This window comes from Hydra vulgaris, chromosome 15 (assembly GCF_038396675.1).
Source record: "Hydra vulgaris chromosome 15, alternate assembly HydraT2T_AEP".
In the NCBI taxonomy this organism is placed as follows: Eukaryota; Metazoa; Cnidaria; class Hydrozoa; order Anthoathecata; family Hydridae; genus Hydra; species Hydra vulgaris.
Genome location: NC_088934.1, coordinates 51,215,529 through 51,239,421, shown reverse-complemented (window position 1 = coordinate 51,239,421; position 23,893 = coordinate 51,215,529). Strand labels below are relative to the sequence as shown.

Below are 23,893 nucleotides of genomic sequence, written 5' to 3'. Positions count from 1 at the left end.
TTAACTACTCAAACGATAAAAATACATTTTTCTACTAAAATTAAATTTAAGCAAGAACCAAAAAGTAAACAACTATAAAGTAAAAAACATTAAAGAAGTTGAAGAAAAAATTTTCAAATTCGTACAATTAAAAATTCTGAAAATTTGTTTCAAAAAAAATAAACAAGTCGCTCTCCTACAGCAAAATAGCATTTACAGAAATACAACTTAATGCATCTTAACTTGTTTTTAGACTTATTTTATTTGCCTAATATTAAAAAGATGACGGTTGTTCATTGATTTAAAAAAAAAAAAAGTTTATAACACGGAACAGCACACCAAAAAATGCAACTAAATCGTTGTTATCTAAAATTCACTTCGCAGTTATGAACCGCAGTCATTTTAAAAGCTCTAAATTTTTAATCAAAAACTGGCGCAAATGCGTACCTTAACATAACGCATTTTCCTAATATCTAAACGACCGTGAATGGCAGAAATATTTTTGCAACATTACACAAAAAAAACATTATTACAAAAAAAATTTGTAACACAACTATTTAAGACAAAAAAATTTAAAATATAGGGTAGGGTGGGGCAAGATGACCCGTGGGGCAAGAAGTCTTTTTGCTTATGTGAGAGTATCATAGGACGGTAATGTTTTATCCCTCTATAATACTATTCATAAAGTTAAAATAAAATCGTGGAATAAAAAATGTTTTTAATATTGCTGGTAGGTGAGGTTTAAATCGGTTTATTACTTTTTGGAGTATTTTGTTAGTAAGTTGCTTCTAATTTTGAATGTTTATTGGATTGGCAATACTTATGCGATTAAGGTAAGAAATGTGTTGTTTTATAGAGAATTTATCCCACAATAATATATAGTCAAGAAATTTTATAACTTAGCAATAAAATTAATTTTATTTGTATTAAACTTGCACTCACTACAGATGAGGCAAGATGTCTTCGGTTACGTGGGGTAAGATGCCCTCAAAGGGCTTCTTGCGTCGTGGTTTTACGGAATTTCTACCATTTTTAAAGTGTGTTTAGAACATATAAACGTTTACTAATTTAGTTATTGACAATGTTTATATGTTGGTTTATATGTTGATAACTATTATACATATTTATAAATAGCTTTTTAAAATAATTTTATATATTAAGTAAATGTATAATGTATATGCTAAGTAAAATGAAGCTGTTTCACATGCTATTGCTGCAATTCAATACATATTTGTAAAACTTTTACAAATATGCATTCAGCTGAATGAAGTTGTATTAATACAACTTCATATATTATTACATGCGCATAATACAATTTCTACTAAAAGGAGCTGTGTTTAGCATGCAACATCATATTAATAATTGCAACATCGTGTTATTGTTAATAATCTTGAGTAATTTTGTATGTACAATTTTGTATATAACTTTGGTAAGTTCTTATTTAACTCAAAGAGAGTTAATTTATAAATGTTATGTAATGTATAAAATAATAATGTATCGAATAATTATATAATACTGTGTATGTGTTGGTATGTTTATACAATTAAAATTTTAAGGTTTTAATATTTCTTTAGATACATATTTAAATATTACAAATAATGGTGAGAAATTATGTGCGAAAAACACAGAGAGGTGCAACAAATGATAGAATAAAGTCAGCATTAGATGTAATAAAGATGGGCTGCAGTCTAAAGAATGTTGCATCAGAATTTAGTATTAATAAAAAAACATTACAACGTCATCGAGATGGAAAAGTAAAAGTAGCTGGTGGTTTGTCTCTGGGTGGAAAATTTCCTGTGTTTAGTAAAGAATTTGAATTAAAGATTGTTACACAAGTTCAGATTATGGAAACAGCATTATTTGGCTTGACAACAATAGATGTGCGTCGCCTAGCATATGATTTTGCTAAGCAAATGGGAATCGATAATCCTTTTAATAAAGAATCAAAAATGGCAGGAGTGGATTGGCTGCGAGGATTCATGTCTCGCAATCCACAACTTTCTATTCGAACTCCACAAGCCACCAGTATAAGCAGAGCCATTGGCTTCAATAAACCAAAAGTAAATCAGTTTTTTTCAGTATACAAGTCATTATTTGAGGAACATAAGTTTTCAGCCAAACAACTCTGGAATATGGATGAAACTGGAATCATAAATGCCCATAAGCCAGGAAAAATAATTGCAACGAAAGGCAAACGACAAGTTACGAAAATAACTAGTGGAGAAAGAGGTGCTACTGTGACAGTTGTTTGTGCAATGAGTGCAAGTGGCACTTATGTCCAACCCTTATTTATATTTCCCCGTAAGCAAATGACTGATAGGCTGGCTGTTGGTGCACCTTCAGGCTCAATTATTAGAGTTAGCTCCAGTGGATGGACTGATTCATCTTTATTCATTGAATGGTTAACACATTTTGTTGCTGTGACTCATGCATCTAAAACTAATGAGCAATTAATTGTACTTGATGGTCATCACAGTCACAAAAAACTTGAGGCCATTAACTTTTGTCGTGACAATGGGACCCATCTCATAACTCTTCCACCTCATTGTGCACACAAGATGCAACCTTTAGATCGTACATTTTTTAAACCAATAAAAGTTGGCTACAATACAGCAGCAAGCAACTGGATGTTATCACATCAGGGGCGTAGAATTTCATTTTTTGACATGGCAGGTATTTTTGCAACCGCCTACAACTTTACTGCAAACATTGACAAAGTAATCAATGGTTTTAGATGCTCTGGTTTGTACCCAATAAATAAATGTAAAAAAAAAGCAACAAGCAGTCATATTGCGTAAAGAAAAAGCTGCACTTAATAAGGTGATCAAGCAAAAAATGAATCAATAAATTTGAAGACAAAAAAGGTGAAAAAGCCTGAAATGCAGAAAGCAGAAAGACCTAATGGCATAAAGAAACAAATGAAAAAGAAGAAAGATATGGTTTCTGCCTCTGAAAATTTTATCACTGATACAACTCTATGCACCATATGCTCTGGTCCATACAATGTGCCACCATTTGATGGTTGGACACAATGTAGTAAATGTACATCTTGGTACCACTTTTCATGTGGCCCAGATGATTCAGACTTATGCTACTACTGTGAATCATAATCATGTATATGTTATTTGAACATTTATGTTAGTGATATAAATTAAAAAAAGTTATTTATCTTCAAGACAATTGCATAGAATAATTGCAGTGTTTATATTTCAGTTATTTTAATAAAATGTAAAGAGTTTTAATAAAGAACTATTAATAGCTTTTATTTTAACTGATAGTTATTTTTAAAAACTGTTTTAAAGATTTGGGGCAAGATGCACTCTTTGGAGCATCTTGCCCCACGGCTGGGGCAAGATGTCTCCTTGCACAATTATTAGTTTTTTTAATTTCAAAATTTATCACCAGTAATAAAGTAGTTATTTTATCTTACCAATGTCTTCTCTTACAAGTAGACTTTGATATTAAAAAGAAAAATTACAAGAAAATGTGAAAGTATATGTTATACACGCTAAAGTTTGTTAAGGGGGGCATCTTGCCCCACTCTACCCAATATGAAAAATATAATCGGATGTTTTTGTTTAATAAATCTGAATTAAACGCTATTTGTTGTTGTTCTCAAAAGAATTTCCTAAAACAAACAATAAAATGATTTCTTATCGACAGCTTTGACGAATAATTTTTTCCAGAAAAAAAAAAAAAAAAAATAAGACAATTTTTGAACTTCTTCTAATAGATAAAAATGCAGATTCTAGCTCACGGCGATCTTTCTCTTGATTTGCTAAGTAAATTTTTTGAGATGTGTTTTATCATTCGGTCTAACTTTTGTAACATTTTTCATTCCGTAATTTCAACTTAAAATAAGAAGAAAAAAAGATGGCTGACGGCATCGATAGCAAAATTTATCCATCGCTTGATCAATTGCAAACAATGTATAAAAGTGCTTGTATAAGCTTGCAAAAAACTGTTAAGCGTAAGTTAAGAGATGCGAGCATAATAAGATCGAGCTCTACGAACCCCCACCAGGGGAAAATATTTATTACGAATGTTCAAAAGCTTTTTTCCTGTTCAAAAGCTTTTTCGCTTTTTCTGGGTTTTATGGAAATCTCATCACAGCAGCAGAAAATAAAAAAGTACAGCACTCACAAAACTCCGACTATTTAAAGTTTTTGGTATTGAACGTAGAGCGGCTTTATTTGGAAAAGAGTCTTTGTTACGATGTCATGACGGTAATAATACAACTATTATCACGCCATGGTATATTACAAATAAAATGACAGGTACACTTACAATAGAAGCTAAAACAAATATTTTTTTAAATAAAGGCCAGCTAATTATCCCTTTATATGTTAATACTGACTTTGTTCATGTTTTTGTTCCATGTGGTGGCCCTGACCCGGAAACTGACAGTATACCAGATTATGTAAAGGACATTTATCTTGACCGAATCACGGATGTTGATGTCACTTCTCTAAAGTTTGTTCGCGCATTAGAAAAATGATCTTTTTTAAGAAATGCATACTGGATTGTAATCCCTAAAGACCAAGTGGAAGAAAAAGATATCATCTGTTCGCGTGGAGTTTTTTTACAAAGTAAAAACATTGAAGGATGATTTTAATCCCTCAACTCATAATATAGTAAAACTTTCAACTAATGCAACTAGAAATGTAAATAATCAACCATTTAAAATTGCTAAAATTCCAAAGTTGCAAGGATGTATTTGTGATATTCTGCTAGAGTTTCTCAGCCTATACAAACCGATATCTATTGTTTTGGAAAAAATAGATACAGAAGATATTGGAACTGTAGCAAATCCAGAATGGTTGTTTCAATAGCTAAGGATTTATAATTCACAATACTGCAATATTTTTAGACGCCCAATAGTTATATATATATATATATATATATATATATATATATATATATATATATATATATATATATATATATATATATATATATATATATATATATATATATATATATATATATAGATCATTAAGGATCATCATCAATGATCAAAAAAAATAAAGCTAGATAAGTGTTTTTTACAATATATATATATATATATATATATATATATATATATATATATATATATATATATATATATATATATATATATATATATATATATATATATATATATATATATATATATATACATATACATATATATATATATACATCATTGAGGGTGACATTAAATTTTATGTAATATTTAATATAAACTTTATTAAATCAAAAAGTAGGTTGTCACCCTCGATGATGTAGTATATATATATATATATATATATATATATATATATATATATATATATATATATATATATATATATTTATTTATTTATGTATGTGTGTATGTATGTATAAATATTAGAGCCCTGCAAATCAATTCGATTCGCGAATCAAGTGTTGCTTAAATTCGAGAATCCAAAAAAATTGTTCAAGTTTTTCGAATCATTACTTACTTTGTTTTTGTTGTGCTTTTTTTAGATATTCAACGCTTTGGTGCAATAAAAATAATTTTATTTATCTGTAAATAACTTCATAATAAAATACTAAGGTTAACTAAGGCATGAATCACCAAAAAGAGTTTATTCAAATAAAATATATATTTTTTTCAAATTGATTTCATAATAAAATACTTAAACTAAGATTTCCTTAAATTTTCGATTCTATTTGCCAATCATAATATGCTTATATTCGAGATTCGATTCGAAACTGAAAATATCGATTCGCAGGGCCCATAAAAATATATATATATATATATATATATATATATATATATATATATATATACATATATATATATATATATCTATATATATATATATATATATATTTTTATATATATATATATATATATATATATATATATATATATATATATATATATATATTTATATATATATATGACTATTTGAAGTTTTTAGTATTGAACGTGGAGCGGCTTTATTTGGAAAAGAGTGTTTGTTACGATGTCATGACGGTAATGATACAACTATTATCACGCCATGGTATATTACAAATAAAATGACAGGTACACTTACAATAGAAGCTAAAACAAATATTTTTTTAAATAAAGGCCAGCTAATTATCCCTTTATATGTTAATACTGACTTTGTTCATTTTTTTGTTCCATGTGGTGGCCCTGAACCGGAAACTGACAGTATACCAGTTTATGTAAGGGACATTTATCTTGTCCGAGGCATGGATGTTGATGTCACTTCTCTAAAGTTTGTTCGCGCTTTAGAAAAATTATCTTTTTCAAGAAATGCATACTGGATTGTAATCTCTAAAGACCAAGTGGAAGAAAAAGATATCATATGTTCTCATGGAGTTTTTTTACAAAGTAAAAACATTGAAGGATGATTTTAATCCCTCAACTCATAATATAGTAAAACTTTCAACTAATGCAACTAGAAATGTAAATAATCAACCATTTAAAATTGCTAAAATTCCAAAGTTGCAAGGATGTATTTGTGATATTCTGCTAGAGTTTGTCAGCCTATACAAACCGATATCTATTGTTTTGGAAAAAATAGATACAGAAGATATTGGAACTGTAGCAAATCCAGAATGGTTGTTTCAATAGCTAAGGATTTATAATTCACAATACTGCAATATTTTTAGACGCACAATAGTTATATATATATATATATATATATATATATATATATATATATATATATATATATATATATATATATATATATATATGTATATATATATATATATATATATATATATATATATATATATATATATATATATATATATATATATATATATATATATATATATATATATATATATATATATATATATATATAGATCATTAAGGATCATCATCAATTATCAAAAAAAATAAAGCTAGATAAGTGTTTTTTACAATATATATATATATATATACATATATATATATATATATATATATATATATATATATATATATATATATATATATATATATATATATATATATATATATATATATATATATATATATATATATATATATATATACATCATTGAGGGTGACATTAAATTTTATGTAATATTTGATATAAACTTTATTAAATCAAAAATTAGGATGTCACCCTCGATAATATATTTATTTATATATATATATATAAATATATAAATATATATATATATATATATATATATATATATATATATATATATATATATGTATATATATATATATATATATATATATATATATATATATATATATATATATATATATATATTTATTTATGTATCTGTGTATGTATGTATAAATATTAGAGCCCTGCGAATCAATTCGATTCGCGAATCAAGTGTTGCTTAAATTCGAGAATCCAAAAAAATGGTTCAAGTTTTTCGAATCATTACTTACTTTGTTTTTGTTGTGCTTTTTTTAGATATTCAACGCTTTGGTGCAATAAAAATAATTTTATTTATCTGTAAATAACTTCATAATGAAATACTAAGGTTAACTAAGGCATGAATCACCAAAAAGAGTTTATTCAAATAAAATATATATTTTTTTCAAATTGATTTCATAATAAAATACTTAAACTAAGATTTCCTTAAATTTTCGATTCTATTTGCCAATCATAATATGCTTATATTCGAGATTCGATTCGAAACTGAAAATATCGATTCGCAGGGCCCATAAAAATATATATATATATATATATATATATATATATATATATATATATATACATATATATATATATATATCTATATATATATATATATATATATTTTATATATATATATATATATATATATATATATATATATATATATATATATATATATATATATATATATTTATATATATATATGACTATTTGAAGTTTTTAGTATTGAACGTGGAGCGGCTTTATTTGGAAAAGAGTGTTTGTTACGATGTCATGACGGTAATGATACAACTATTATCACGCCATGGTATATTACAAATAAAATGACAGGTACACTTACAATAGAAGCTAAAACAAATATTTTTTTAAATAAAGGCCAGCTAATTATCCCTTTATATGTTAATACTGACTTTGTTCATTTTTTTGTTCCATGTGGTGGCCCTGACCCGGAAACTGACAGTGTACCAGTTTATGTAAGGGACATTTATCTTGTCCGAGGCATGGATGTTGATGTCACTTCTCTAAACTTTGTTCGCGCTTTAGAAAAATTATCTTTTTAAAGAAATGCATACTGGATTGTAATCTCTAAAGACCAAGTGGAAGAAAAAGATATCATATGTTCTCATGGAGTTTTTTTACAAAGTAAAAACATTGAAGGATGATTTTAATCCCTCAACTCATAATATAGTAAAACTTTCAACTAATGCAACTAGAAATGTAAATAATCAACCATTTAAAATTGCTAAAATTCCAAAGTTGCAAGGATGTATTTGTGATATTCTGCTAGAGTTTGTCAGCCTATACAAACCGATATCTATTGTTTTGGAAAAAATAGATACAGAAGATATTGGAACTGTAGCAAATCCAGAATGGTTGTTTCAATAGCTAAGGATTTATAATTCACAATACTGCAATATTTTTAGACGCACAATAGTTATATATATATATATATATATATATATATATATATATTATATATATATATATATATATATATATATATATATATATATATGTATATATATATATATATATATATATATATATATATATATATATATATATATATATATATATATATATATATATATATATATATATATATATATATATATATTATATAGATCATTAAGGATCATCATCAATTATCAAAAAAAATAAAGCTAGATAAGTGTTTTTTACAATATATATATATATATATATACATATATATATATATATATATATATATATATATATATATATATATATATATATATATATATATATATATATATATATATATATATATATATTTATATATATACATCATTGAGGGTGACATTAAATTTTATGTAATATTTGATATAAACTTTAATAAATCAAAAATTAGGATGTCACCCTCGATAATATATTTATTTATATATATATATATAAATATATAAATATATTATATATATATATATATATATATATATATATATATATATATATATATATATATATGTATATATATATATATATATATATATATATATATATATATATATATATATATATATTTATTTATGTATCTGTGTATGTATGTATAAATATTAGAGCCCTGCGAATCAATTCGATTCGCGAATCAAGTGTTGCTTAAATTCGAGAATCCAAAAAAATGGTTCAAGTTTTTCGAATCATTACTTACTTTGTTTTTGTTGTGCTTTTTTTAGATATTCAACGCTTTGGTGCAATAAAAATAATTTTATTTATCTGTAAATAACTTCATAATGAAATACTAAGGTTAACTAAGGCATGAATCACCAAAAAGTGTTTTTTCAAATAATATATATTTTTTTCAAATTGATTTCAGAATAAAATACTTAAACTAAGATTTCCTCAAATTTTTGATTCTATTTGCCTATCATAATGTGCTTATATTCGAGATTCGATTCAAAACTGAAAATATCGATTCGCAGGGCCCATATAAATATATATATATATATATATATATATATATATATATATATATATATATATATGTATATTTATTTATTTTTTTATTTATTCAACGCGTTAAAAAAAGGTTTTTGCTACCAATTGCCTTCTGCTTTGCATAAATTTTGATCTAAAAATAAGCAATATTTTTATTTGCTACTATAACATTCTCTATGTCTCTTTTTCGAAAATGACACCCCTAAAAAATTTCACGGTTCGGGCCTGCAACTTATGTTTGTTATGTTACAGCCATAGGTCAAACTGGTAATATTTAATAATTATTTATGAAAATAAAACAAAATGAAGAAAATAAGTGTTGTACTTTGTCTTATTTTTTTTTTTTTTACGTTTTTTTTTATTATTTAGTGCACTAATTTAAGTGCTTTTACAATAAGTTGCAATCGAATTACTGAATAGTTTTGAGTTCTTGGGTACTCAGGCGCCTAGAGTCCTCATGCCGCATTTTATGAGGATAAATTTTGCTGTAGAGGAACTTTTTTTTGGCTCGTTATTTTTTCTGGCGCCTCTTGAGCACTTAGAACTTGAGAACTGTCCCGATCGCTCCTGTTGATACTGAGTAAAATATTTTCAAATATTCGGTGCTTAGGTTAGTTTGTCCATTGTCATGCAATATGATATCCTCAAAGTTAACAAATAAGTAGATAAAATTAGACTTTTTAATTCTCCTTATAAAAGTTTTATAAAAACACTGATCATACAAAATTAAAGATACGTTCGGATCAGATTTTAATAGTATTTTAAAACTTTTTTTTGGATTTGTAATGCTTATTAAAAATATAGTTTTTGTGAAATTGAATTTTTAAAAGTTCAATTTTTTTCTAACATTGTGTTAAACCATAAACTTTGAAAATGGCTGGTGATATTAGTAAGACCAGATGGACCAATAACCTCTGAGGATATTCGTAATTTATTAAATCAATTTTTGCAAGTTATATAAAAAACTTTTTATTGATTTTTTCACATGTAAAGTTTTGGAAAGCGAGAAAAATATGTTTATGTGCTAATGAGCATTTTGTTTCCTACCGTAACAAATATGTTCCTGCTCAACGACGTTAATGCAAGTTCTCGAACTTTTTTGTCTTGTTTGTTCTCGGTGATAACAAACATACTTTTTTTCCGGTCTGCAACATTTGTTAAGATATTGTTTAAAACTTAACATATCTTTTGCGATGTTGCAAAAAATATGTAGTAAAGAAACGCAATATTTTGTTGAATATATATATATTTTTTGTTTAACTTTACTTAATTATTAGAAGTAATATATTTTTTTATATCATGAATAAAAATTCATTTTTGATAACAATAATAAATCCTTATATAATATAATAATCCTAATATAATATAAAATTAATAATGTTATTAAATAATGCTATATATCATATATACATATCATATGTATATATGATATATAGCATTATTTAATAACATTATTAATTTTATATTGTATTAGGATTATTATATTATATAAGGATTTATTATTGTACATATACATATGTCATATGTATATACTATATATCATCACATATACATAATAATACTATATATATTTATATATATATATATATATATATATATATATATATATATATATATATATTTTATATATATATATATATATATATATATTTATACATATATATATATATATTTTATATATATATATATATATATATATATATATATATATATATACAAATATTATATGTGTAGTTATAACTAGTACATATAACTACTAGTTATAACTATAATAACGTTATTATATATTATATAATAACGTTATTATGCATAATATGGTATGCATACTGCTAAAATTATGGCACAATGATTGTGTACTTGACTGTACATACACTGGCTATGTACTACATAATGGTAATGTTGTAAACACATTATAAACATATTTTTTATAGTATTTAAGTTCTTTTATAATAAAATAATAATAACATTAGATGTTGTCATTAAGAATAATAGTATTATTTATATAACTGTTTTTAATACTAATTTGAAAAACTTTGATATTATTAAATCAAAATTATATCTAGTGGTATAATACTATTTCTAGATATATTTCCAGTGTTAAAAATATGAAAATATTGAAGTGTGTCTAAATAAAAAACATTTGCATTAACTGTGATTTTATAAGCAGGAATTTTGTGTTTGTTTTCCAAACAATGTTTTCAGCATTTTTCTAAGTACTCTGACTGTTGTTGCATTGAGGAGGAACGAAAATGGGAAAATGTTTTTTTCGAATTATTGGGGTAGTTTATATCAAAGAATACTACTCCATCTTCAACTTCTTTCCACCATACATTAATGCCTTCAACTAAATAGTCAGCTGATTTTTCTAAAAGTTTTTGATAATCATTGCTATTCTTTTCAATCCAAGTAAATGATATTTTTGTGTCATTAAATGTCCTGGTTTGTAGAATTTGTGAAGTATTGAAACGCCATCACATAACTTTTTCCTTCCTTTAAATATTTTTTTGCTTGGTTGCGGATTATTGCATTAAAAATAACATTATCTGAATGATAATTAGAAGATGTTTTTGTAGACAGTTTCAAATTTTGAAACATTGCTTCTTCTTTTTCCACATTAGACGTACGACCTGCAAACAATCTATACTGTAGTGGAGCATGGGATGTGATTGAGTGATAGTATGCACCAAAGAATTTTCGCTTGCTATTTTTTAGATTTGCTTCTAAATGTTCTTTTATAATTATTGCATGCACAAATGTGGTATTTATTAAACGAAGAATACTGTGTGTTGATCTAGATTCTTCTGGCATATAAAGGATGTTTTGTATTTCAAGTTAGTAAAAATTTAAAAACAAAGTGACCAACCTTGTAATGTTCTAGGAACAGTTAGTAACTATTAATAAACTTTTTAAATAGTTGGCAGCATTTTTTGCTTCAATGCCATTGAAAGAGCTTTTAATTATATTTTCTACAATTTTTTTTAATCTTTTTTTTCTACTAAATATGGCAATTCATCAAATATATTTTTAATATGGTTTGAAATATCATGCATTGGTTCATTATTTTAAATTTTATAGTGTAAAAGATTTAGTTGTGTTAAAGAAAAACCTGGTTTTTAAAAAAGAAGGGCAGGCAATCCTTGCACTCCATGCATTTCATTTGCCAATAGCTCCTTTAATTTTTTGACAGATGTATTTAATGGAAATTAAATATTTCTTTCATAAAGCTCTTGTTCAATCTGACTTTTTTTAGACATGAATATAATTTTGTTTTTCCTTGATTTACTGCCAGCTGTGAGGTGTTACTTGCATTTATATGGTCTATACGATTTTTTAAGGAAGTGTATGGGAAGCTTAGTGATATAGATATATTATTAGAAAGATCTGCATGCATGTTGCATGCCCAACAAAAATAATTACCACCCTTCTGATGACCAGCTTCCAGTTGTGCTGCTGGATTGTCACCTTTGAATATTCGTGCAACATCTAAAATAGGTGTTCCCTTGAATTCTAAGGTATCGCTCAATTGCAAAATGTCATTAATCCTGTCATCGCTATACAAAAGTTGCTGGTCATTGAAAGGACATCTACCAAGTATGTATAAATAAGGCTTTTCAATCTCTGATTGAACATTTATATTCTCTCCATACTTTTGTTTATATTCAAAGCTACTTAAGAATATGGCTGTATCATACATTACGCTAACAGTAACAAGAAAGTGAGTGTGATTAGATATACTGGAGCAATCATACCAAAACATTAAATTCCTTGTTCTTTCATAAGTTTTAAGTATATTTATCAGGTCTTTTTTAGTTAGGGTGTCATATTCATCTTTATATTCCTGAATTCAAGAGCATCAACAATTTGCCTTTGAGAAAGTGTTTCTAGTTCATTATCGTTTTGAACTTTCATAAAAAATCTCATGGTCTTTGAACATATTTAGTCTTATATCTTTCAAGGAAATTTTTCTGCCTTCAATATGAACCTCTTTTTTTGTAATTGTTTGATTTTTAGATGATATAAATAATTTTTCATATCTTTGGGGTACAATCTTTTCCCCTGAATTATATGTTCCATCGTCTAATTTTTTTGAGTTGCTGCTTTATTTTTTTATTAGTTGGTTCGCATGGCAAAGATATATCTCTGATGTATGGCATGTTTAACCTATAAATGAGTTTAAACATGAATGATTAATAAAATTTGTAAAGTTTAACTTATTAATGATAAGTGAAGGAAAGGTAGTAAATACCTCCGTTTTTTTCTTCTATACTGTATATTATTAATATTAGTGCCATCAGGGTATGTATTGTCTGACATTTTTCTTTTTAGATTTAGTCTTTTTAGATCACAGTTCATAGATTCTAAAAGTCTTTTCAGTACTTGGCCTCTGTTTGCGGGTGTAATACCTAAAAATTATTTTGTTTAAAATTCTTGTTTTTTATTGGTACTTAATACTGTTAAAATGGTAAAACTAGTTTATTAGCATAATACATTTATTATTGGTTTATTATTTTTGTAAATATACTATATCGCAGACATTTAAAACTATTACCTTTTTTGTTTGTCACAGAAAATTTACGTGCTAGTTCAGAAAAGTTTATTATAACCATTAGGGTAGGATGAAATTACATCCAAACACTCAACTTGTTTCCAGGAATATTTCTCAACAGAACCGACAGGGTTTTTTGCTTTTTTCTCTCCCTAAATTAGTGGTAGAAAAAAAAAAACTTTGTATAAGCCTCACTATATGCACCTTTCAATCCTTAATCCTTCTCTGTAGTATGCTAGAAGGTATATAACATAACTACATAAGGAATGGCTAGTACTTCTCTGTACTTAGAACACATTTGTCATATGGATTGTTAAACGAGCTCTGTGAGTGTTTCCACATCTCGTAGGTTCCTTCTAGATGTGAATAGAGTTTTAAAGTATGTGTGTATGAATATGTGTATATATATATATATATATATATATATATATATATATATATATATATATATATTGAAATATACAACTTGAAATTATAATACCAAGGCCATCTGTTGCATTTAATTAATACACATTAATTAAATGTCCAAATTATAAAAAATTCATACATCATTTATAATTAATGATCATTTGAGCTGGTAAGAACTATAATGGTGTAAGTTAAATTTTCCTCTATTTGATATTTATTAGGTTTTATTAGATTCTTTATTTGGTTTATGTAGAAAAATCCCTACATACTACTTCACCCAGGGATCACTGGATGAACTAATGACTTATGCCAGTCCTAAATTTAAGATAATGACGCATTGTAATTATAAATATTGACTTAATTCAAATCTGTTTTGATGTTATACTATTCTTTTTTTAACCAACTCATTTGCTTGTACTTGACTTACATTTTTTATAGCTGATAGTTTTAATATTCTTCTTTTTTTCGCATTTTTTTGTGTTTCAAAACTATGGGTTAGGCGGAGCTTATCTCTATTGCTTAATGATACAGGAACACCAAATGCCGTAAAAAAGTTAATTTTTTATTATACTTTGTGTTATATACATATATTTTACATGTAAAACAAAGTGAGAGAGAGTACATTCTCTCTCTCTCTCTGGTGCAGCAAGCACATACACACTTGTGTAGTATATACAGTATGTAGAAACAATATTTATTATGTATAGATCTAAATACTCAGGTGTTTATGAATACTTATCTGCTGAGCTTTCGTATATAAATACCTATCTGTTGAGGTTTCTTTCCATTGATTTTCAATATCATTTTTTATTTTATTTGCATCATATCTGTGTTTTTTATTTTGTGGATTAGGTATATTGATTTTCATAGCCTTTGTGAATGTGGTGAAAAATGTTTTATTAAAATACTGCTCTAGTTTGTTCAGTGTTTTATGAGTTGCGATTGAAAGTTTTTTCTGCCTATACATTCCTCTTTTTTCTTCTTTATATTTGAACCTTTTACATTTGGCAGGAAATATTTCTAACACTAATTTTAATCTTTTGTTAGCTATTCATCCTTGACAGTTAAAAAGGCTTTAAAGCATTTTTAAGCATCCTAAATTATTAAATCTTACTTTGGAAAAGGTAAGCAAAATATCTTTCAAAGACAATTTTGACCTGGTCTTCCCTAAGTTTTTTAAATGCTTAACAATAACCCGGCCTTTTCTTTTTATTTGTTCATAGCTAAAGTGAAATGTAGGATTTTTTTCAATATAAATTTTGTGTTGATGATTTAGCACTCTTGATCTAAAAACTTTATAATTTTCATTTACTAAATGTTTGATTCTATGTTTTTCAGTTAAAGCTATATATACTGCAACTTTAGAGAAACCGCAAGTTAAAAGATCAGCAATTGACAGCTCTGACATAACAAAAAATTGAGTTAATTTTATTATAAATCTGTTGCTTACTTGTATTCTATATTTGGTTAAGTAAATTTATATTCTGCCCGCTATTTTACATGTTTACATTAATCTATGGTAATTTAAAGACCGGAATTTTAGTAAAATAGTTTTATGGCATTATAAAATAGGGGTGGCTCATATCACAGTAATGTTTAAATTTTGAGCTTAGACTTTTAAATAAACATTAAGAGGTTTAACTTTAAAAGTCTAACTGGTCGTATGTCAATTTGTGTGTTCTTCACACTCAAATTAATAAAAACTTTCATATAAAATGGAAAAAACAGATTTTAAACTTGAAATAACTAATTTTTTTCGACCTTTAATATGTTTGCAGACATATGACTGGTTAGAAATTAAACATATAACTTAAAACTTGTTTGAAAAAGTTGTTTTCTAAATTTAATGTTTTATCTTCATTGAGCGCAGCACCATTTTATACCAAAATATGGTTCATCAACCATAAAGAAAAATTTTATATCTAAACTTTAGTAATTTAAAAAAAAATAACTTTGTTTGATTTTAGACAAATTAAAGCGCTCGGGAAAAAAAAAATAATTAAAAAAAATAAATTATTTGGGCTAAAAAACTGTAGTCAAACATAACCTTTTTATAAAAACGCAAAATTCGTGTATTTTCCAGAACATGCATTAACGGCGTTGAGTGCGGGTTTTCTTTAACGTGTCTAGTTTTAGGGATTTTTTTTATTTTTTAGCCGTTCTAAAAAGTCTAGATTTAGTTTAAATTAAGTTTTTACAGTTGCATTATGATTAAAGATGGAGTAGAAATGAAGTTGAATTTATTTTTATTCGAGCATATTTATTTAATGTTCGTACATTTTTATTTAATAGAAAAGCAATTTAGTACCCCTTTCATTAAAAATGTTGAAGAAAAATTTTTCTGCATGATTTTCTAACCAAAGTTTTCTCATCTGACTTCCATAACTTTGCGCTAAACAGTCAGACAAAATATCGTCCAAAGTTCTGAATGTCGAAAAATAACTTAAACTTCAAGGTTTAAATGTTTTTTTTATTTTAAATCTTGTTTTATATCTTTTTAAATATTTTAAAATAAAAGTGCCTTCCAAAAACAAGTTAAACCAAGTTTATTAATGTACACTTCTTTTTTGCATATCACACTTTTAGTAAGTCTATGTATGCACCGTGCGTATCTAAATTTAGTTTAAGCGTATGTATCTAAACTCCACTGCGCCTATCCCTATTTAAGTCAGATTATGCCTATGCACTCCTCTGCGCCATAGGTGCTGCAGAGTGTACATAAAAAAACCGTAAATAAATTGATTTACATACATTTAAAACTCGATCTATAGATCGAGTGTACACAAGTAGTATATATTGAGAGTTCTGGGCCATGCCGTTTTTAACCATTAATTCATCCACAATTTTAACATCAATTTTAACCATTAATTCATCCACAATTTTAACAATAATTTTAACCTTTAATCTACCTGCAATTTAATTATTATTTTAACCATTAATCTAACCACAATTTTAACAACAATTTCAACGAATAATTCAACCACAATTGAATTTATTATTTCAACCATTAATCTAACCACAATTTAATTTATTATTTTAAGCATTAATCTAACCACAATTTAATTTATTATTTCAAGTATTAATCTAACCACAATTTCGATTCATAGTATATTTAATTTTTTATCTTAATTATATGCATAATGTTCTAACTTCATGTTTAATCTCATTTTTTATAAAATATAGAACTATTTTATAAAAAGAATTTCATTCTTCATTCTTCTTCTTTGTCAGAATCTTCATCATATTCACTTCCTAAATCTAAATCCGTCATAATGCTACCCGCTAAAAAATGAGGCGTTGATTTGATGTTGATTCAATGTTTCTCGTCAACATTGATTTCATATTGATTTTTTGTCCAAAATGTTAGCCACTTATCAACGTTGATTTGGTGTTTACAAAAAACGTTGATCGAATGTTGCTTTTGAACGTTTAATCAACAATCAATTTTTTTTTGGTGATTCAACACTGATTTTTATAATAGCCGACGGTATTTTGATATCGCTTTTTGATGCATATATCAAAAAAATATATATCAACAATTTACGAAATATATATATATATATATATATATATATATATATATATATATATTTAAACAACTTTAAAATGTATTCTACAAAATAGAGGGCTCAATGTTCTTAAAAGAACTGAGCAATTATAAATTAGTAGGTAATCACTTAAGAAATTCTTTTATCATTTAACACTGTATTTCATCAATAAAAAGTTTTTCATCAATAAAACTCATTTTCATCAATTAAACTCATCAGAAATGCTCTCATCAATAAAAAAACTCAGTATTTCTGATGAGTCTTTTTATTAATGAAACACAGTGTTAAATGAAAATAAACTTTGTTAAGTGATTTTCTACTGATTTATAATTTATATATATATATATATATATATATATTTATATATATATATATATATATATATATATATATATATATATATATATATATATATATATATATATATATATATATATTATGTATGTATATATATATAAAATATTTGTATATAAAATTTATTCATATTGCTCAAATCTTTATTTGTTTTGTAAAAAACAGGCTGTAAATAAAGGATTTAGCAAAAAATTTATTGATAGAGCAATTCAAAGCTAACTCAAAAGAATAATGAAAGAAAGTAGGCACTGCATTAAGTAAGAAAGTTTTTTATTGAATTTAACACAAAATTTACATTTTCAAACAATTTATTTAGCGTTTGCAGCATTGTTCATTTTCAAAACTTTTCGATTGAGTCGTGTTCCTGATTGCCTTAAAAATTTCGAAATGCCTGAATAACATTCGCAAATTTTTGTATCACGATGCTGTCGTGCAATTGCATCTAAATCAAAAATTCAAATCAAATTTGAAAAAAATCAAACTGCAGAAATTATAGCAAATAGTTACTTAAATGACTGACTAGGATAAACAAAACATTTTTCTTGTGAAATAAAAAATCTAAAAAAATGCATAAACCATTCTTACCCACTATCATATGATACAGGGTGTATGTTTTAAAATTTATCTTCAATGAACCACCCGAGAAATTAAAACAGGCCCCAGCGTCCTCGCTCATCAACAACTTTCCAAAAGCAAAAGCTGATTTATATTACCTCCACAACGACTAAGAGAACTCATCTATTATTAAAAAAATAAAAATTACTTAAGGGTCAGAATACATATTATGTTCATTCTATATGAATAAAATTATCTTAATTTCAATACATGGATTTTTAAAATTGACTCTTGAATCACTTTTCTCTTTTATCTATTTTTACCATCCAACTCAACGCAAATCTTTTTTGAAAATCTTTAAAAAAAATGTAGTAAAATAAACAATATTATTATTATTTATGTAAAATATTTTTTAAAAAATTAACCATGAAAAATTACCTAAATGGAAAAAATAAATAAAACTTTTATTTAATTTACCCTGACAAGACAAATGTCTTTTTTTGCTATCCTCTTTATCCAAAACACAATTTTTAGAGCCATTTTCTACCTAGGTATAGATAAATTATACATACAAAAATTAAATAAAATTTTTAAACATTATATAGTGATTTTTATTTAAACTTGTTAACAAACATATATTTATAAAATATTTGTCAACAAAATTATATTCTATAACATATAGTTCTGATTTCTATTAATTTTTTTACTGCACACGCACACAGATTTTAATTAGAACAAAAGCAACATTAGGACTTTTTTTTACCAATATATTTGAAGACAACATCATTTTCCCTTGAGATAGATTAGTTTCTTTCGAGAAGTCATTGTTATTTTCAGCAACTGAAAAGCTTGCTATTTCACTGTGTAAATGGGGAGTTGATATTGATTTAAAAACATCTATAATTCAGTAAAAAAATAAGCATTTTATTTTAACAAACCATTATTTTACTTTTACAAAAATAGTTAACCTGCTATATTTGGAATCACGTTAGATGTTCTTTAGCTATTTGAACTATCAAAATAGTATCTTCCGTATAGTTCTTCATCACCAACCACAATATCTTCATCACTTTCACAAAATGTCATTGCTGTCTTTCTCCTTTAATATAAATTTTACTTTATAAACAAAAAAAGTGCATGATTTGTGTAATTCTTTATTGCAAAACTTTTTATTTGTTAAAAACTAATTTTAGTAAAATTTACTTTTGCTTTGTCCCTTTTTTCTCTTCGGTGTCAGTTTCAATATTTGAAGTATCTGCTGCTTTCTCTAAGTGTGACTGAGCTTCTTCATAAACACAAATCTATGTAAGTAAAATCATTTATCAATATCTAATGAAGATGTAATTAAAATGTTTGCGGCAAAAGCAGGCCCTATGAGAATTGAGTGCAATTGGTGCACCGCATAAAAATTAATGAATTTTAATGAAAAACCCATGAAAACTAATGAATTTTTTAGTTTTTAAAAAACACTAAAAGTTTAAAAAAAAAACTAAAAACATTGTTAAAAAAACTTTTTTTAATCGTTGGAAATCTTCTTTAAACATTCTAAAGACATTCAGAACATATAATTTAAACAAATGCCCGTTGGAATATTGGATTTAAAATAAGTGATATTAAATGAGACAATAGTCATATAAAGGGGGCCTAAAATAAATTTGCTCCAGCACATGTTTATCCTCTCCAGTGCCCTGGTCAAAACATACAGTTCAGTATCTAATTCAATTTTTTTACATTTTTTTATAGTAATATACAAACCTGTAGTGTATAAAATCCTAGCAGGGTATATCTTCCAATCAGAGGTTGATGCCTGCAAGATTGTGACAGCTTTACGAATCACAGCGGAACTTTTAAATGGCAGCCAGAAGCATTTCCCATCATTTTTCATCCAACTTTTAGCAATCACTTCCACTTCTTTAATTTTTCCATTTAAAAATTCAACAATGGCAAATGAAATTTCAATATTCTGGTGCAATTTAATTCTAAACAATCTTATATAAGTTACAAAATAAAATTAAAAATACATTAGAGATTAAAAACAATGAACTTTGTAAAACGCTTTTTAGATTTATTAATGTAAAACACCAGTGTAAATATTTTATTATTTCTATAAACATACCAGGTATTTGTTTCACACAAAAAATTTATAAATTAAATTGCATTAAACTCACTTTAAATTTGTTCAATGAACTACATATTTGACAAATTTACAACAAAATTTGCAAAATGACACATGCACAGACATTCTTTAAAAATTGATGGTCTGCAAGTATAATCAAAGTTTGTGTTTTTAATTCAAGAAATCAGTGATCATAAGCAATATCACAATGTCTAAGCAGAAAAAAAGCATAACCACCTTTTTAAACAGGTATCATCAAGCCTTTCTTCAAAAGTTTTTTTTTTTTTGGAAAAATTGTTTTTAGGTTGGCTAATGAACTTACATAACAAACGTCTAAATAAGATGTTTCAAAACAATCAGGAAAAAACTTTCGAACTGAATGAGGATTTAGAGCCTTGCATTTTACAAGATCTACCAAAACCTCTTCTACTAAAATAAACCCTTTGCCTTGAATAAAATAAACTCTGTCTCATAGATTTGATGTGATCTTTTTATTTACCACTTGGGCAGAAAATTCTTTACTATTCCTTTCTGTAAGAAAAATATCCAACTTTTTTCTCTCATCTAACTGATTCACTATTTGGGCAACAGTCTGATGTGATTTTGGCACCATTTTTTTAATTCAACCCAAAAAGTTTTCAAAAGGAAAAGCTGATAGATGATCAAGATTCTCCCCAAAGTTAACACAATCATCAGCTAAATGAATCATGCTAGGTTATGTACATTTACTATAACATTGTATGTTACCAAGATCTCCCCATACAATTTTTGTACTTCTCTGACAAACCATATAAGCAGCTGTTTAGCAAATGCCACTAACAATTCATTTTTGGCCATTTTATTAGAAAGCAGTATGTGCATAGCAATTAAAAAAGAAATAAATAAGTCATAGTTTTATTTATTTTTCCTTTTTAAAACAACGGGTCCAGCATAAAGCATAAAAATCAAAACTCTGTTGCTTTCCACTTCTCAAGTTCATTTAAAAAGCGTGATCTACGTTGAAAATTGGATGGTGTATAACTTCGTAAATTTATGAGTTCATTTGAAATACTGTCTTTAACAGATTGACTTATTCTAATACATCGGAGATCTTTACACCAGTTTATTAGAAGTTTTTTAACTACTCCAAGACATATAAGGTGCATAGTCTAATGGGAATCCAGTTACCATTGGGAAATTTAACTGAACAAGTGGAGAAAGACTCTCAAGTTGGTGACCTTCTTTATAAAATTATTTTTAAAAGCCATGTCAGTACAAAGTAAAGTAGTCGTTTCCAATAATCTTAGGCCATGTTTTTGTGTGCCAACTGCCATACATCTTTCACAGCTATGATAGCCACTATGCCCTATAATGCATTTAACAAATGCTCTTGCAGACGCATCACAAACAAAAGCTTTAATAGTCACCAGCAGCTGTTTATACCCATTAGTTTGCAATTTTTTCATTTCAAGAATAAAATCTTCAAAGTACTCATCCAAATTGTTTGGTTTTCTCTGACCATGCCTAATTGCAACAGCATAGGATCCGTTTCTGTTAATTGTAACTAGTATAGGCCAAATGGAAGTCTTTTTACTATTGTACATAGGTGCACCATCAATACTTACAATTAAATCAAGCTTTTCCTTATTTCCAACTGTTGATATGTAATAATCAATTGCACTTTTAACTTCAAGATATATATAATCGCCTCCACTGACATATAAAACATTAACTTTTTGAAGAGATTTTTAAAATGTCTGCCAGCATTTCGGTATAGATGGAGTAAATTTATTTAAGTGAAATAAAAGTGCACTTAAAGCATCATCTTTTATACAGTATTTTAATGACCACTCATATAAAAAATATTTTGTTGAAGTTAGAGTATCAATACTACTGTATAAACTATTTTTAAATGCAATGTCGTCAACATCACAATAATTAGATTCAACTTTACTTAAACAAAATTTATTTTCTGGCGAAGTGATTGAAAACATCAATATATCGCTGTGCACATCTTCAGAAACTTCAAAAATCTTTTGAATGTCTAAATCTAGTTGAACGCAATTCCCTCTACTAACAATGTTGCACTCTTTAAGAAGATATTTTATTCTTTTTTCAGTATTTCGTTTTTCTTTCATAAATTCTCTCATATATAGGCTTCTGTCATATTTAGGCATTATTATCTTTATTTTATTACATCACAAAAGAAAAAAAAATAAAGGCATTATTATTCTTATGCAGAAAAAATCAATTTAAATTGCATTTCGTACTATATGATTTAAGCTTGCAGTCAGAATTTATCAGGCAAATACTTGCAGCCATTAATAACTTGCTATGATAATAGTAATGTTATTATAATAAGCATTAATAAGCCAAATTGCTGCTAAGTTGTGACTTTTTCATGTTAAATTGTTAAAATATTTATATTAAGATGTTCTATTATCCTCAAATAGTTAAAGAACTGCCCTAATTTCATTAGGATAATCTTTATTCAAGAACTGAAAAAATAATTACTTAATAAAAAATATGTTTTTCAATAAAGTTTATATTCATTTCATGCCGTATAATACAATTAAAATTTGAACAAACGTTTTATAACCACCAAAAATAACAAAAAAATCCCAGCAGAAAATGCTCAGCAAATTACTGTTAGTAAACGGTTCAATAAATTTGTTTTTTGTCAACAGTAAATCAACGAACGCTCAGTGTTTGTAAATAAACGTTGATTTGCTGTTGATAACATTGCTGTTGTTACAACATCCATTTATGGTTGATCGCCGTTGATCACTAATGTCAACGCAATATCAACGTTGAT

The 23,893-nt window shown here is 26.1% G+C and overlaps 1 protein-coding gene and 2 long non-coding RNA genes across 5 annotated transcripts; 1 reads left to right on the top strand and 2 right to left on the bottom strand.

The window, feature by feature from the left end:
- Positions 1 to 1,577: 1,577 nt before the first annotated feature.
- LOC136092035 (uncharacterized) lies at positions 1,578 to 2,777 on the top strand. The gene has a single exon (XM_065819756.1). It carries the CDS (start codon positions 1,578 to 1,580, stop codon positions 2,775 to 2,777), a length of 1,200 nt encoding a protein of 399 aa, XP_065675828.1.
- A 10,886-nt stretch (positions 2,778 to 13,663) lies between these two features.
- On the bottom strand, positions 13,664 to 14,453 carry LOC136092332 (uncharacterized). The gene is made up of 3 exons (XR_010644351.1): positions 14,122 to 14,453; positions 13,819 to 13,975; positions 13,664 to 13,733 (listed from the first exon to the last, which is right to left on the bottom strand). It is a non-coding gene; the product is annotated as an uncharacterized LOC136092332 (long non-coding RNA).
- A 4,538-nt stretch (positions 14,454 to 18,991) lies between these two features.
- Positions 18,992 to 21,089, bottom strand: LOC136092141 (uncharacterized). 3 transcript variants are annotated; one of them, XR_010644228.1, is made up of 7 exons: positions 20,739 to 21,079; positions 20,187 to 20,284; positions 19,952 to 20,082; positions 19,747 to 19,880; positions 19,461 to 19,530; positions 19,254 to 19,338; positions 18,995 to 19,166 (listed from the first exon to the last, which is right to left on the bottom strand). It is a non-coding gene; the product is annotated as an uncharacterized LOC136092141 (long non-coding RNA). The 3 variants fall into 3 exon arrangements; XR_010644227.1 differs by having other exon boundaries at positions 18,993 to 19,166; positions 19,254 to 19,530; positions 20,739 to 21,089; XR_010644226.1 differs by having other exon boundaries at positions 18,992 to 19,530; positions 20,739 to 21,066.
- Between the last annotated feature and the right edge of the window lie 2,804 nt (positions 21,090 to 23,893).

Bases quoted from the DNA above. Each gene is read 5' to 3' on its own strand.
- LOC136092035 (XM_065819756.1), top strand. From the start codon at position 1,578: ATGGTGAGAAATTATGTGCGAAAAACACAGAGAGGTGCAACAAATGAT.